Here is a 14,165-nt window from a genome sequence, read left to right as displayed (position 1 = left end):
AAGGGGTTTTTTAGGAATACAATCCAAGTTAAATGACTATGATTTAGTACCACAGACACAACAGGGAATGTAGTAGAAGGGAAAGCAGTAAAGCTTATTCTCTAATCTGCTGCCAGTCCAGGAGTCTGGCAATTGCTGAGTCTTGCAGACCAAATTTAGTTTCCCAACTTGTTCTAGTATAGAAATTTCAGTCAAGGTTCTCTGATGAGCAAAGTGTACAGAATAGTCTCCTTAGCCTAGTAAATCCATCATATGGAACTGAGAGCTGGATAAAATAAGTGTAGCCAGCAAAGCATATTGGAGAGAAGAGCCATGTGCATTCCTACATTAAGTGACTGATTGAAATAGCAGTTTTGCTCTCATTCCTCCCTCAGACAACTGTCTAAAGAAACCCTTCTACCCCTCAACAGTACAACCAAAAGGTGCCTAAACCAAGGATTTACAAAGGTTACAAAATGTACTGGGATCCTTCTGACAAATAGGTTAATTCCCAGCAAAAGTACGAGGTAGTGAGCCTTTAGGTGGCAGAGCTCCTTAGTGGTTTTATCTAAGCAAACTTATTGTGCCCAACTCCACTGAAGGAATTAATAAAAAAGAAACAGCAATACAGCAACAAGTAGCATTTAGCCCAGAGCAGCATCTGTGCCTCAAGCTGCTTACTGTAATACTAAAGAGTACAAATCTGATGATTTGATAATACAGTGTCAAACAGTAAATCTGGATCAGCATTGCATATATCCAAGATTAAGCATTTCTGAGGCAAAGCCTTCAACTCCCTTAAAAGAGAAATAGGCTTTAATTCTAATTTTGGGATAGTGGTTTTACTGTGGAGTTACTTTGCTGATTTCACAGACTTTACATCATCTTTATTAAAGGGTAACTGAGATGGCTGAGGTATTTAAGCCTGAGCTCTACCTCCAACTGCCACAGTTGCTTTAGTTAATTTTTCTACCATGAAAAGTCAGCCTTGTAATTGCTTAGGAATGGCTGGAGATGACAGAATTTATCATGGATCATGGCACTGTTTCCCTGCATAGGAAAACTGTTAACTGCCCTAGTGTTTGAAAAACATATACCTGTCTATAACTTAATTGAGAAATGTTGTAAAAAGGCCACTAAACATGGAAATACAGAACAAATACACTTAAATATGAATTTTATTGCTAGAAGTATTTTGCTGTAGATCAGTAATGAGAATGAGGAAATAATAAAACAGCAGCTAAGATACAGGGTGCACAAGAACATGAAGGACTTCAAGGGGGGGAGGAGGCACATTTGCTGCATGCTAGTTCCATGACTTACACATATCTATATTAGCCATATCATGAGGAAGAAAAGCCACAAACACAGCTGAGGAATTATGAATTTTCTCCTTTACTCAGCTTGCTTAGCTGGTTCCATCACCTACTCTGTCTCTACTGAAGAACAAACACAAGGAAGCCAGTTTGGTGTGACATTTTAGTCCCATCTAGACACAGCTCAGAACATTCTTCAGAAAAGATGTCTTTGCTAGAAATCAGTAGTTGCTCTGTACAGAAACATTCCCACCTCCTTCTCTCTGCTTCATATGCACTTACCAGAAGAGGCAGGCTCTCTAGCCCACACGCTCAAGCAAAAGAAGCCAATAGCTATGTTTTCAACCTAAAGTAGGAATTGGGGAGGGAACCATTGTTCAGCTTTTTAAAGTGGTGGGACTTAGCAAAAGGCTGAGCTTTTCCACCCCACTCTCTGGCCTCTCTCCAGCTGTCCATAACTGAGAATCCAAAAGTAACTGGTCACAGATGAGCAGAGAGACTTAAGACCTTTGTAAGCACTGTCATATTAATTCTGAATTGACTGTAACTGCTATACAACAGATTTAGTCATCCTTAAAAAGAATGTACACTGCAGAAACAGTGGCACTTCAGTGGCTGCGGACCTCCCATAGCATTAGAAAGTCTTTGGCCCCAGTAGGAAAGCAGATGCTTGGTTGCCATGTTGCCATCACAGCATCATCAACAGCACTGCTGAGAAACAAACACCTCTCTAGGACTCTCATTTCACTCTGTTTAAAAATGATCTTACCACACCCACTGCCTCTTCCCATCACTGTGGTATCTCCTATCTGCAGATTCTGGCATGGCAGTCCCTCCAAGCCCCAAAATCCACTCTGGCCCTGCAGCTTCAGCTCACAGCAGCATCTACACAGCCTGCAGAAACACTGGACTGGGCAGAAAAAGGCAACTGAGTCATGCTTGTATCCAGATGGACATTAGGAGAGATATGAGCAAACCATCTCCTCAACAACCATGAATTCAAGTGGCTACCCCTGTGCTGCTGCTTTGAGCACCAAGATATTTCCACCTCTGTGTCTGTTGTGAGCTCAGAAAGGCAGCAAGCACCTGCAAGAAGGTAACTGCTCCCTCCATCTTATGCTCTAATCCAGAATTGTACATTTGCTCTCTAGCTTCTAAATGCCTCTGCTGCCAGGGTAGAAAAGTAGTTCATTATTTTTGTATAAAGCCACCTATTGTTACCAAGGTAGAACTAGAAGCTTCAGCTTCTATTTGTAATTTTTTTTTTCCTCTTGAGAAGAGGTAGTGTTTGGTTTTGGTTTTATTTTTTTCATGAAGACTTACTTCAATTTGAACTCTTAAAAAAAGATCATTTCTTGCACTAAATACTGCCCAGGAATGTTTTTGAATCAACATAGTTGTTATCTTAGATACCTGATTTGAAGATCTGGGGACCTATATAGAGTTATCTCCTGAAAGCACAAGAGATGCTCCCCTCTTGTGATCAACAGCTCTGGCAAAGAACAAAAAAACCACACACACAACACAACTCTAAACATAAATTACCAGCTGATTCACTTTCTGCTACTCTTTCACAATCATTAGGAAATTCAGAAGAAATCACAATATTGTTCATTTGTTTTAGTCTCCCCACCTCTTACAAGCTGAGTATCACACAGGGAAAAGAGGAGATGGAGGCATTTTGCAGACCTAGTTCCATTGCAAAGTGCAAACTAAACAGCAGTGTAGAGCTGTAGTCAGTTCCAAGGTATCTCAGAGCTTTAAAAGGGTAAAAATGATTCACTCAAGTTCCAGGAAGTCACCATCTCTTTCTGACCCCCAGAGTACCAGGCCTCTAAAAGAATTTTAGTATTCTACTCCAGTTTATTTTGGTTGGGACTAGCAATGGAAAACTTTTATTCTAGTCTTCTTTTGAACCCCCAGCAAGTCCTTTCAGTACATAGCACTGGCAGAACACACAGAGTTTGTATTAATCCTTGAAAGGACATGCACACACACATTGGTGTACAGCTCAGAGCCAACATTTCTTGAAATAAGTTTACATTCCCTGAAACAAGCCCACTCTTAGTAATGCAGCCAAGATTACATCTGTTTACTTTACAGTTATTCCTGTTTGTTGAGTTGGTCCTAAGAGCCATGTAAAGCTTAGTGCTTCCCATGTCTGCTACTCAAATTTGTCCCAAGACCTATTGCTTAAATCTGTAGGATGGAGCCAAGACAGCTTTAGGGTGCAATGAAAAAGGCTGCAGCTTGATCTTAATTTATGTGGGTGAGAGGTCTCACCTCTTTTCATCTTTCCTGACATACCAGCAACACCACAAAGCTTAAGGAAATTAACTACTTCTGAATGAAAGCATAAGACAACATATTAAAACAGTATGAATACAGGAAGCTGAAAGTATAAAAATAAGTCCTCTTACTATAAAGAACTCAACTTAGGCACCCTACCTCTTTTACCTGAAGAAGAAAGCACATGTATTCAGAGCTTTCTTTCCCCTGCCAAGCACAGCTCAGCATGGATTTTAACAGGATAAAGTAACAGGACACACAACATGCATCCCAGTTGCACTCCAGATCACAATCCCTAGCACAGCAGCCTGCAGGAGTACATGTTGTGAGGCAAAGACAGCCAGGTTCCTTGGAGTGTTTTCCTTACCAAGTGAGGGAAGGAAACAAGCTGCTGAACTTGAGGGGGGGGAGTGTGCACAGAACAAACCCAGGCTCAGCTGTGCTCAAAACTAATTGCCAATAATGAACCTGGTTCAGGAAACTTTGGAGGCTAAAAGGCAGCCCCAGGAGCCATGGCAAAGCAGCTGGTATCAAAGTGCCTGTGTGCAAGGTCTACTTGTGCTATTTGTCTCTCCTCTCTTGACTGTTACAGCCTGTAGAGGGGTTCTGGTAGGCCCAACAGGGAAAGGGTTGTTCAAGTTAATTCTGCAGACTTTGCAGTGCCATGCCAGTAGTGACAGAGAGGTCACAGTGGCCTCTTCCTCAGCATGGGGTTGGTCTGAGGTGACTGCTCTACAGACAAGACAGACCACTTGCCAAGCTAAAGATCCATTACTTCACTATCAAGAGGGATTCAGGGTAAAGAGGGAGGTGGAACAAAAAAAACCCACTGGTCTTCCCTGCCACTGAGCATTCACATTTCTGGGAGGACAACAAAAGAGCTGAGGAGTGGTGCCACCTCTTAGCAGTTTGCTTATATGTTCTTGAAGACAACTTCACCTGGATGGGGAGACAGACAGGACTCCATCCATAAAAAATACACTACCATCTGCAGGCAAAAAAGTCCTCAAGCATAGCAGGCTTCCTAATGCCAAGGAGTTTCTGCTGAGCCATAGGTTGGTTCAGGGAATGTTTAGAAGCCAGGGAATGTTTGGTTTACAAATAAACCAATGCAGGGTTTGCAGAGCTACTGAAAATCTCCTGGTAGGACAAGATTTTAGATGCCCCCAAACCCCCATTTTTTTCTGTGGTGTTTATAAGAACAGTCTGTTCACAAAAGTGGTGACTGCTACCATGTTACACTTGTGCTCACCTTGATCTTTATCAGCACAAACCCTAAGAACTCCCAACATCTGAACAGGATTTAAGAGCAGCAGGTGCCACCTCCAACCACTCAGCTAAAGGGTGCCTTTGAACTCTCCTCAGGACAGTTAAGAATCATTTAATAAGATGTCACTACTGAAAAATAACTATTGCATTTCTTAAAGTTTAACAGTAAGTAACGTTGCCAATATATTATTGCACACAATAAAGGTTTGGGGAACTACAAAGGTAAGGAAAGGGTCAGCTAGAAGACCCAGAATAATGATCCCAGAGCCATTCCAGTTGCTGCTCCAGCAAGCATTCCCAGGGCAAGATCTCCATCACTGTCACGGTAACGCTCTCGAATGATGACATGGTTTGCAGGAGGCTGCCCATAAGGTCCTAGGTAAGAAGAGAGTGTTAGGAGGAGAGGAAAAGAAATGTTTTAATAGCATTGTGATTCCAAAACATCTCTGTTTTGTCTCCTTCTTCCTTCCACTGCAGATGATGTCAGCTACAAAGGTAGAATACCCCTTGGCTTTGAATCATCTCCCACATTTATTAAATAAATCCAGAGGCCCAGGAACACCTCTAGCCTTGGAAGAGTTTAAAATCTGGGAGATCTTTTACATCACAAATGTAAAACAGCACTGTTCTGAATTTGTATCAGCCAATCCTAAATTAAGGTGACTAAGCTTAAAAGCACACCCTAACATTTTACTCTCTTTCCATTTTTACTAGGATTGAAAGCTGTACAAACTGAGAGCAAGAGAAGACTTCACAAAGCTCAAAGCAGTGCCTTACAGCAATTCTAGTCATGCAGGTAAGCTGCAGTCATGTTTTGGAAGTGTATTTACCTTTGGAACTTACGTTTAATTCTGAGGTCGTAGGTGAGTATCAATGGTGAAATAATTAAGTTAGGTATAAGAGCAACAGATGAATCAAAAGCTCCATCAGTGCCCACTATGGAGTCCTGAATCAATCTTGTTCTGGCTCTCTTTATCTTTCCTTAGAAAACAGGCTGCTTACCTATTTTGAGAGTTGCGTGCTTCAAAAAGAGGCTATTAAGTTATTTAAGTGCACTGGGATTACATTAGCATAGAGTGGTTTGGCTTGAGATGGACCTTAAGGATCACTTAGTTTGACAATTAGGAAGATTAAAAATCACTTTATACAAATTTCACTGCACTTGCTTTGTAGTGAAAGGGTGAAGGGACTTGTTTCCAGTTACAAGTAGATGTGGTGGGTGGCAAAGGATGGAGATAAATCAAACCAGAGAGACTCACTTACAGAACTTCAATGGGAAGGTGAAGGATGTGGATGAGACTGATTACCTTGGTATGGATACTGATAGGGAACAGCATAAGCTTGTCCACTGGAGGTGTAGAAGACTTGAGGACCAGGAGGGGGACATACACCATTGTACTGGTTGTAGCCATAGCCATAAACCTGATTAAATTTAAAAAGTCCATTACAAAGAGATTCTTTGCTGGGCATCTGATTATGCACCTCCCTCGTTTCCAATAGAGTCAAAGGTTCACTAAAATATCCAGTCTGTACTGATGCAGCCTATTTACTCCCTGGAAAGGATACAGAGCAGCTGACTGACTCCTGAGCAGCATTCACTCTCCAACCTTCCTGGAGAGTGAATGGCAGAGGCAGGGCCTGGATTATCACACAGAGCAGCTTAGCCAGCTTTTTCTCTGTCCTCCTGCCAACAGCAGCTCTCTGAAGAGCTCAGAAATGCCAGGTAGGCAGCAGCTGATCCCAAACAACTTTTTCTTTAGCAAGTAAATGTCAGATTCAGGACAAACGCTCTGTAGCTGTAGGTTTTGGATCCATTTTGTTCTCTAAAAGAGGAAGCTGCTCTTCCACTGCAAAAGAACTGTGAAACCAGGAGCCAGAGTTACTGTGTTGCTCTGACATCTTGGATACAGCAAAATCTTTGTGTGTTAACAGTGACAGCTCCAGTCATTAAATCCTATTTTTCAAATTCCTGATTTTATATCCTTCCAGTATTGACAGACTGTGAAAGTGCAGTCACACCTCCTTATGTTAAAAGATGCATAGCAAATATTTTTCAAGATCAGACAAATAACTTCTGCCCTGTCTCTAAGAAGCTTAATTTTCCCAGTTGACTGAGCAACCTCCCTACTAAATCTGCCTCAAGCTCTGTCAAAGGAAATCCATCTCAAATAGGAGTGACAATAGATTTTCAGTGCCTTACTGTAACTCCTTTTGCACAAACTTTAAAGCTGGACCTGTGAAACATTTGGGAGCACAGTTTGAGTGCTTAAAGCATGGCTGCTTCTGCTGCCTCACTTATTTTTAACACTTCCCAGCTGCAACTCTTACCTCAGGTGTTGGTGTGGCATAAGCTGTATAGGGTGGAGGGGCTGAGGAAATGGCTGTCTCATCATACATCACATCAGATCCCACGTAGCCCTAAACACCATGGAAAAATAGCAGTTACCACCTTTTCCTGCTGTCAGCCAGCCAGAGTAGTGCCAGAATTAACACTGAACCTAAAGAAAGGCTAACCCTTAGACAAGCCTGCATGTTAAGAAAGCAGTGAGTATTATAAAGAGCTGCAAAAAGGACTTGGAGAGCAGAATAAAAATGCCTCATCAACCATAGGAAGCCACACAATTTTTTGCCTGTGTTTGCACACACACGTTCACATGTGTACATGGAAGCAGGCTGACTCCTCCCCTAAGTTTATAGCTTCAGTTTTAGAAAATACCCCTTTTTTTGCCTGGATTTTGCTGCAGGGATGCCATGTGCTTGTGATCCAGAGGATCATTCTTCTCCCTACCCCTCATGATGCTCATCATCCTGTTTTTCTCTAGCATAGAAGAATGGACATGATTTCAAAGTAAACTGCTGGACATAACACTGATGTGCTGCTTCACTATCAGTATAAAGTCTAGGTACTTACTAGGTACTTGGTATACTTACTGTGTTTGTTCTGGCATCCTGGAGAGCGATTTTCCATGCCCTGAAAAAAAACCCACATTATTTAGTGGAACACTGCTAAAAATTAACACCACTTTTTCTTTTTAGGACGATGAAAAAAAACCCCAAGATTAGCAAGCAGAGATACTGCTGGAGAAAAAATTAAGGTACTGCATATGTCCAAGCCTAATGATACACTAAAATGAACCCAGAAAGAAGATACACCAAGACTGAGAAATAATTCCTTTCCTTGAAGAGCTGAGATGGAATGGGGAGGAAGGAAGGAAGATGGGGAAGAAGGAAGAGATGAAGTTTTGAAGGTCCTGACTGCAAGCACAGCGTGCAGCCATGCTCAGGAGAAGGTAAGAGGAAGAGATGCACCAGGGAAGTTATATTTTCTGCTTGAACAGTTGCATTTGTGCTGACTCGTGGTGCTGTTACAGCTTGACCAGAAGGTATATACACTTCCCATAGATATTCTCACACCATATGGCTGGCAGCATGCTCAGTGCACCATACATACTTGGCAAACAGTGATGACAGAAGTTATCTATCTATACATAGCCAAACCCAGCTGAGAGCCCACAATAATGGAATATGCTTCTTTCACTGCTTATTGAGATGTCCTTGGACTATGCAGGGTCATGCACTGCTCAGAGAATGGGAAAAATGCAAAAAGATCTGGTCAGCAAGTCTTGCATTAACCATATTATTAAAATTTTTATACTTCTCCCCCTTTACTGCTTTCAGTGACTCAACCTGCAGTTAGTTTGCATGGCTAGATAACATCTTGCAGGACAGCTATGTTTTTTGTCACTGAAAGCCTTGCTTGAAAACTTTCCTAAAATGTGTCTCTGAAAGGCTGAAGGAAGGAAAATAATTAAGAATAGATAAAAAGAAAGATAAAAGGGGAAGTAGCAGCAAAACCCAATATTCTCTGGCAGACTTACAGGCAGTCATCTGCACTCTCTGCACAGAGGTTGACTGTCTTCCCATCACGGCAAACTATCTGAAGTAAACAGTCTCTCTGCTTCCCCTCTGGAGGCTGGAAATCTGGGTCAGAAAAAATAGACAAGTTATGAAATAATTATAACCACGATTTCATGATGACATTTCCCACAAAAGGCTGAACAAAACAAAAAAAAAAAAATACAGGGCCAGTTGTAACTGCTACCCATGGTATCAGAACAAATGAGAGAAGGAAAAGAACCAGCAGACGTTTAATCTCGGAATGTACAAAAGCTGAAAGTTTCATTGTTACCTCGACATTCATTTCCCACCCTGAGGTTGATGCAGTGGATTCTCATGTGGATTTTATCTTCTAAATCGTGGCGATTTGGGTCATCATAGAATATGAAACGGCCATCAGACCACAGGTCAAACCAGTTCTTCTTCCAGCGCCGTAGAATAGTACCTTAAAAACCAGAGTTAGTTTTGAGGGACATATTAGGAAATAGAATAGTACCTTAAAAACCAGAGTTAGTTTTGAGGGACATATTAGGAAGTAGAATAGTACTTTAAAAACCAGAGTTAGTTTTGAGGGACATATTCGGAAGTACTTACATCTAAGAGTTACAAAAACACCCCCAAAAGCCCCAAGAAATCCTCCATAGTTGCTCCAAGACATTGTGAGGTGCCAAGCAAAACCTGTACTAAATCTCCACTTCAAAACATTACAGAATTGGGTTCCACACTTCAGGTAGTATTCAAAGTCACAATGGAGTTTATTTTAAGTGTACAACCTGGCACATTAATTCTAACTTGCTGCAACACCAACTAGAAGGCATGACTAATTCAAGACATGAAGATGTCAGGTAAGGTTTCCCTGTCTCCACTTAGCACAAATTACAGAGCAGCCTCTGAAGCTGAATGCCACTCTGACACCTCAGAGATGGTATATCCTGTTTCCCACTGCTATACCCAAAGGTCACATCAAAATGCTGTTGTGACAGGTCATTCCGTGGAGTGTCCTAAAGGTAAAAATAACAAGCCCCCCAACACTAAATAGAGGTAAGGTTTTCAGAAAGACATAGGGACGACTAAGTTGTTTTGGTGGTTTTGAAGAATTTAGTGGGAAGAAGGTAAAAAGGCCATGACTTACTTTGCCTGAGCAGCCATCCACTCTTCACAAATGCCATTGGTGCTTAATCTGTTGGACAGAGGAAGAGGAAGGTGAGGGGGAGAAAAGCAGCCTTCAGTGTTTCACAATAATTCATTAGAAAGAGGCATCTTGGTATAATATAATTTATTACAGCTGTGGTATTGCAGAGACACACAATAGATCTTGAGATATTCAGTAAGGCAAAACGAGTGTTGTAGGACCAATAAATGGAACAAAACGAGCAATTGTGGCTATCAGGGACCACTTTTAAATTTAAATGGAAAATGCACAAACTTACAGCTCCCACTCTTGCAACCTGGGGAAGAGCCAGCCTGGAGTGACTGCTTCCTGACTCACCACTTCCTTTCAACGCTGATCACTTGACACCCATGTGCTTCCTGTATGGTGCACTCACAATTTCTAAGCACCCTGGCTTCTTCCCCACCTCTCTTTATCTGTACTTCCTCTTCTGTTTTGTTTTGTTTCAAATTCCTGGCTCAAAGTCCAGCCAAAACAAAAGCTGAGGCTGTTTAATCTCAAACAAGGAGGAGAAAGCTGGTTTTATGACCTCTATTTCTTCCAAACTGTCACAAGCTCACTCCAGGATGAATTGAAATAAGTAAAAATTAATACTCTCGTTTCTCCTTGACTTTTAAGTGAAGCTTAAATTGGCATGGGAAGAGTCCTGCATTAAATTCAAGTTATCAGACATGACATTAAGCACTCAGCCACTTCACTCTGGTTTATGAGCATGCAAAAGACAATAGATCAAGTATAGGATATACTGGAGGCTGAGTTTTTATTTTATAGCTGAACAGTGTTCTGACTGCTGTTCTTAAAGGGATTCATAAAATCACAACTATCTGGATGCAATTTAACTAGAAAAGCAATAGCAGAAGCATTTTAACCCTCCCTTGAGAAAGCTGCCTTTTTTTAGAAATTATCTGTGGGGCTTGCAAGCCAGTATGAGAGACACGTATTTAAAGTTACGAAATAAAATTCTACTTGTAGCAGAATAAGAAAAGCAGGGGGAAAAGGTGGCACAGTAAATTTAATATACAGGAACTCCTTCTAGACACAGAAAGTGTTTAAAGCTGGGAGGGGAGGGAGGAATAGAAGGGAATTCTGTTATCTTCTAGTAAAATACAGTTAGTAAGCATCTACTTAATTTCTGATAGATGTATGTATGCTGTCTATTGGACATTACTTACAGCTCTGTCCTCTTCAGAGTACCAGGCAAATACTGTTACACACAAGTAAAGATTTCAGCCAGCAGAATTTCCTATTGAAAAATGCCACATCCAGTACAGGCTCAGGTGTAACAGTCAGAACTACCTGCAGGTGAAGTTTAAACTCCAAGATAAAACTTCTTACTATAGTGGCTTGGACCAGCTTGCTGGGAAAACAAACATTTACCTGATAGCTCATCAAAAGAGAGTGTCAAACTCCTCTCATCCTGTTCTACTCCTGCTCACTCAGTGCTGTTCTGAGGTCTAAGCATGCTGCTGTCACCTATCTAAACAGAGTGAGTTTCAGACATAGAGGCAAATTTATTCTTCCAAAGTCACAAAGCAGTATAAAGCACCTGAACCTCATTCTCCTACTACCAGGATATTCTCCTCTCCCCTTAGATTCTCCTTTGCAAGGGAACAGTCTTCTTGCTCTTGGTTTTCATATGAATGCAGTGGTGCTTCTGTGGTCTCCCAGTTTGCCCACTAAGCTGAAATTCCTATATATTTCCAGAGGTCTTTTAATAGTCTAAAAGCCAATAAAGAACTTGCATGAACTTCTAGTCTGTTCCAAGTGCTAGATTAGGCCATGGAATGTTTGTTGCTGCCTTTAAACCTACTCAGTTATACAACAGTATAACCAGATTTAACTTAGACACACAAAAGGGAGGAAATTAAAAAAACATTTCACTTGGCAATTAAGTTTTGCCTGTAATTACAGGCTCACAAAGTCTCATGTTACAGAAAGTCTCAAAGTTATCTCAGGCTTCTGAGGAAGGAAAAAGGCTTCTGCAGCTGTACAGCACCTTGCACGTCACCTTAAATGCAACAGCTAAATTTTCCAAACACTGAATTTAAGGGCCAAAAATTTCAGCTCTGGATAGAGATCAAAAATCACACAAACGATTTTGTCAGCACTGAAGTAGGAGGTGCAAAACCAATTCTTTTTAAGGACAAACACTCACTTGAAGTCCTAGGCATATTCACAATCAAGCCAGGTTATGTTTGGAAGATTATTTCCAGAGCTAGATGACAGCCTGGCAAGATCAGCAGCAACTGAGTAGTATTTGCTTGTTTAGCTCAGTGCAACCAGCATGGAAAATGGGATTTACACAAAGATGGATGAATGAATTACCAACCAACCTCAGCCTTGTTCCTTGGTCACTGAAATCTAAATGCAGGAATACTGAACACAGAGATGCAGTAAATGGGGAGGACTATTCCTTCCTATTCCCTGGAAGAGCAGTTTGGGTTTTTTTGCCCAGAATACAATGTGAAATATACAACAGTCTTTTCCAGTTCCATTCTTCTTAGACCCAGCTGGCAGGGAGGAAAAGCAAAATTCAAAAACACTTAAATGTTTCTACCTGTGGCTTATAATTACCAGAGCAATTTTGAGTATGCAAACCAGCACTGGCCCTGATTCTGTAGTCCATGGAGATGGAAGGAGCTTAGCAACACAGCCCCAACTCAAGAGCTCAGTCCTGCCTGACAGTCCCTGATGATGCCCGAGACAGAGAACCGCACACAGCTCAGCGTTCACACCTATCCCGATTCACCTCCCTCTCTCTCCCTGAAAGCGAATTTTCTGGGTTTGGAACTCCCCGACTCTGCACCTCGCTACACGCAGGCCTTCTGGCCCTGCCCTTGTGTTTATTTTCTATTAGTTCTACCCAGAGCTGCTGTTCTAGTTCACAACCTGCCCGTACATCAGCCAGCACCCGCACAGCCCGCACCTCCGGGACCGCCGGCCGGGACCCTCCAGCCCCGCACCCGGCTCCGTGCGGGCAGGCAGCGGGCCGGCAGCCAGGCCAGGCCGGGGCAAAGCAGCTCCCGCCTCCCTCCGCCACCGCAGACCCCGAAGAGGCGACCGTTCCTGCCCCGAAACCTCCGTCCCACCTCGGGTCAGCGCCCGGCCTGACTCAGGGGACTCCTCCCGGGCCTGGCAGCTGCGGGCCCACCGACCGCCCCGGCCTGCACCGCGGCCCCGCTGACCTTCGGGCGGCTGGCGGGGCCCGGGCAACCGCACAGAGCCCTGGCCCTCGCCGCTCCCGCTCCCCCTCCCCGGCTCCTGCCGGGTCCCGGGGGCCGTGCTGGGGTCCCCGCACCCTTACCTGCCGCTCCCGGCCCCGCCGCCCGCCCCGCTCCGCCAGCGGGAAGCGCCGGCCCCGTCCTGACGTCAGCCCGCAGCGATCCGCTCCGCTGCCCTGCGCCAACCCGGGAGCGGGACGGGAATCGGGACCGGGATCGGGAACGGGAGCGGGACGGGAATCAGGACGGGAACCGGGATCGGGTCCGGGAACGGGATCGGAAGTGGAGTCGGGACGGGAAGCGGGATCGGGAACAAGAGCGGGATCGGAAGTGGGGTCGGGACGGAGATCGGGAACAGGAGCGGGATTAGTCTCCGCCGCAGCTGGACCCTGGCGGGACGTGCCGTGTTTTCCGTGGGACCCCGCGGCGTTTAGCGGGAAGGCGCATGCGGGGAGGCGGGGATGGGGTAGGTGTGGTGCGGGATCCCGTTAGGGTTAGCAACTCCCTCCCCAGAACGCGGGGTCTCGGTGCTTTAAGCCCATCCTTCTGCACAGGTCAGCCCGGTCACACGCGCGTTTTTTCCTCAGAATCTGTTACGTGGTTATTTCTGGTTTTTCTGGTTATTTTAAGTTTTTCAAAACTTAAATGTGAAGGTTCTGGGCAACTTGAAAGTAGTTGAGTGAGAGCAGCAGGGCAGAAGATAGGAAGCTTAATTGCGTGTTAATTAAAGTACCCAGCTCTGAAAGTGTTTGTATAGAGCCTGTAAAGTTTCCCTGATGAGATGGAAAAGAACAAAATTCTAGTTTTCTAAAAAGCAAGATTGTCTCAAACAGAAAGATAAATCATAGACTCGGAGAAAAATATCCAGACTTTCTTAATACACTCCTTTCTCTCCAGTGGGAAAGACTTTTAGCTCCTACTATTCCTCTGGTTAGCAGACCCACACCCAGGATTTAAATTCTTTGGAACATTTCACCTCCAAAATTTAATCTGTCTGTTTGGGTTTTTTGCCGCGTTTTTCTC

The 14,165-nt window shown here is 43.5% G+C and overlaps 1 protein-coding gene across 4 annotated transcripts; it reads right to left on the bottom strand.

Moving 5' to 3' along the window:
- Nucleotides 1-1,139: 1,139 nt before the first annotated feature.
- On the bottom strand, nucleotides 1,140-13,565 carry PLEKHB2 (pleckstrin homology domain containing B2). Of its 4 annotated transcripts, none has more exons than XM_030456393.1 (8): nucleotides 13,226-13,565; nucleotides 9,883-9,930; nucleotides 9,043-9,195; nucleotides 8,732-8,834; nucleotides 7,785-7,824; nucleotides 7,182-7,271; nucleotides 6,161-6,275; nucleotides 1,140-5,228 (listed from the first exon to the last, which is right to left on the bottom strand). In XM_030456393.1, the coding sequence occupies exons 2-8, from the start codon at nucleotides 9,917-9,919 to the stop codon at nucleotides 5,092-5,094; spliced, it is 675 nt and encodes a 224-aa protein (XP_030312253.1). In that variant the 5' UTR covers nucleotides 9,920-9,930; nucleotides 13,226-13,565; the 3' UTR covers nucleotides 1,140-5,091. The 4 variants fall into 4 exon arrangements, with proteins under 4 accessions (XP_030312253.1, XP_030312254.1, XP_030312257.1 ...); XM_030456394.1 differs by lacking the exon at nucleotides 13,226-13,565 and adding an exon at nucleotides 13,011-13,090; XM_030456397.1 differs by lacking the exon at nucleotides 13,226-13,565 and adding an exon at nucleotides 11,094-11,119.
- Between the last annotated feature and the right edge of the window lie 600 nt (nucleotides 13,566-14,165).

This window comes from Calypte anna, chromosome 9, assembly GCF_003957555.1.
Source record: "Calypte anna isolate BGI_N300 chromosome 9, bCalAnn1_v1.p, whole genome shotgun sequence".
In the NCBI taxonomy this organism is placed as follows: domain Eukaryota; kingdom Metazoa; phylum Chordata; class Aves; order Apodiformes; family Trochilidae; genus Calypte; species Calypte anna.
Note: the sequence above shows the minus strand (reverse complement) of the source record. Positions and strands in the feature narration are given on the sequence as shown.

Excerpts from the sequence above, each read along its gene's own strand:
- PLEKHB2 (XM_030456393.1), bottom strand. The coding sequence starts at position 9,919 with ATGGCATTTGTGAAGAGTGGATGGCTGCTCAGGCAAA. Across the intron at positions 9,196-9,882 it reads TGGATGGCTGCTCAGGCAAA|GTACTATTCTACGGCGCTGG; the intron begins GTAAGTCATGGC and ends CTGGTTTTTAAG. Across the intron at positions 8,835-9,042 it reads GGTGGGAAATGAATGTCGAG|ATTTCCAGCCTCCAGAGGGG; the intron begins GTAACAATGAAA and ends TTTCTGACCCAG.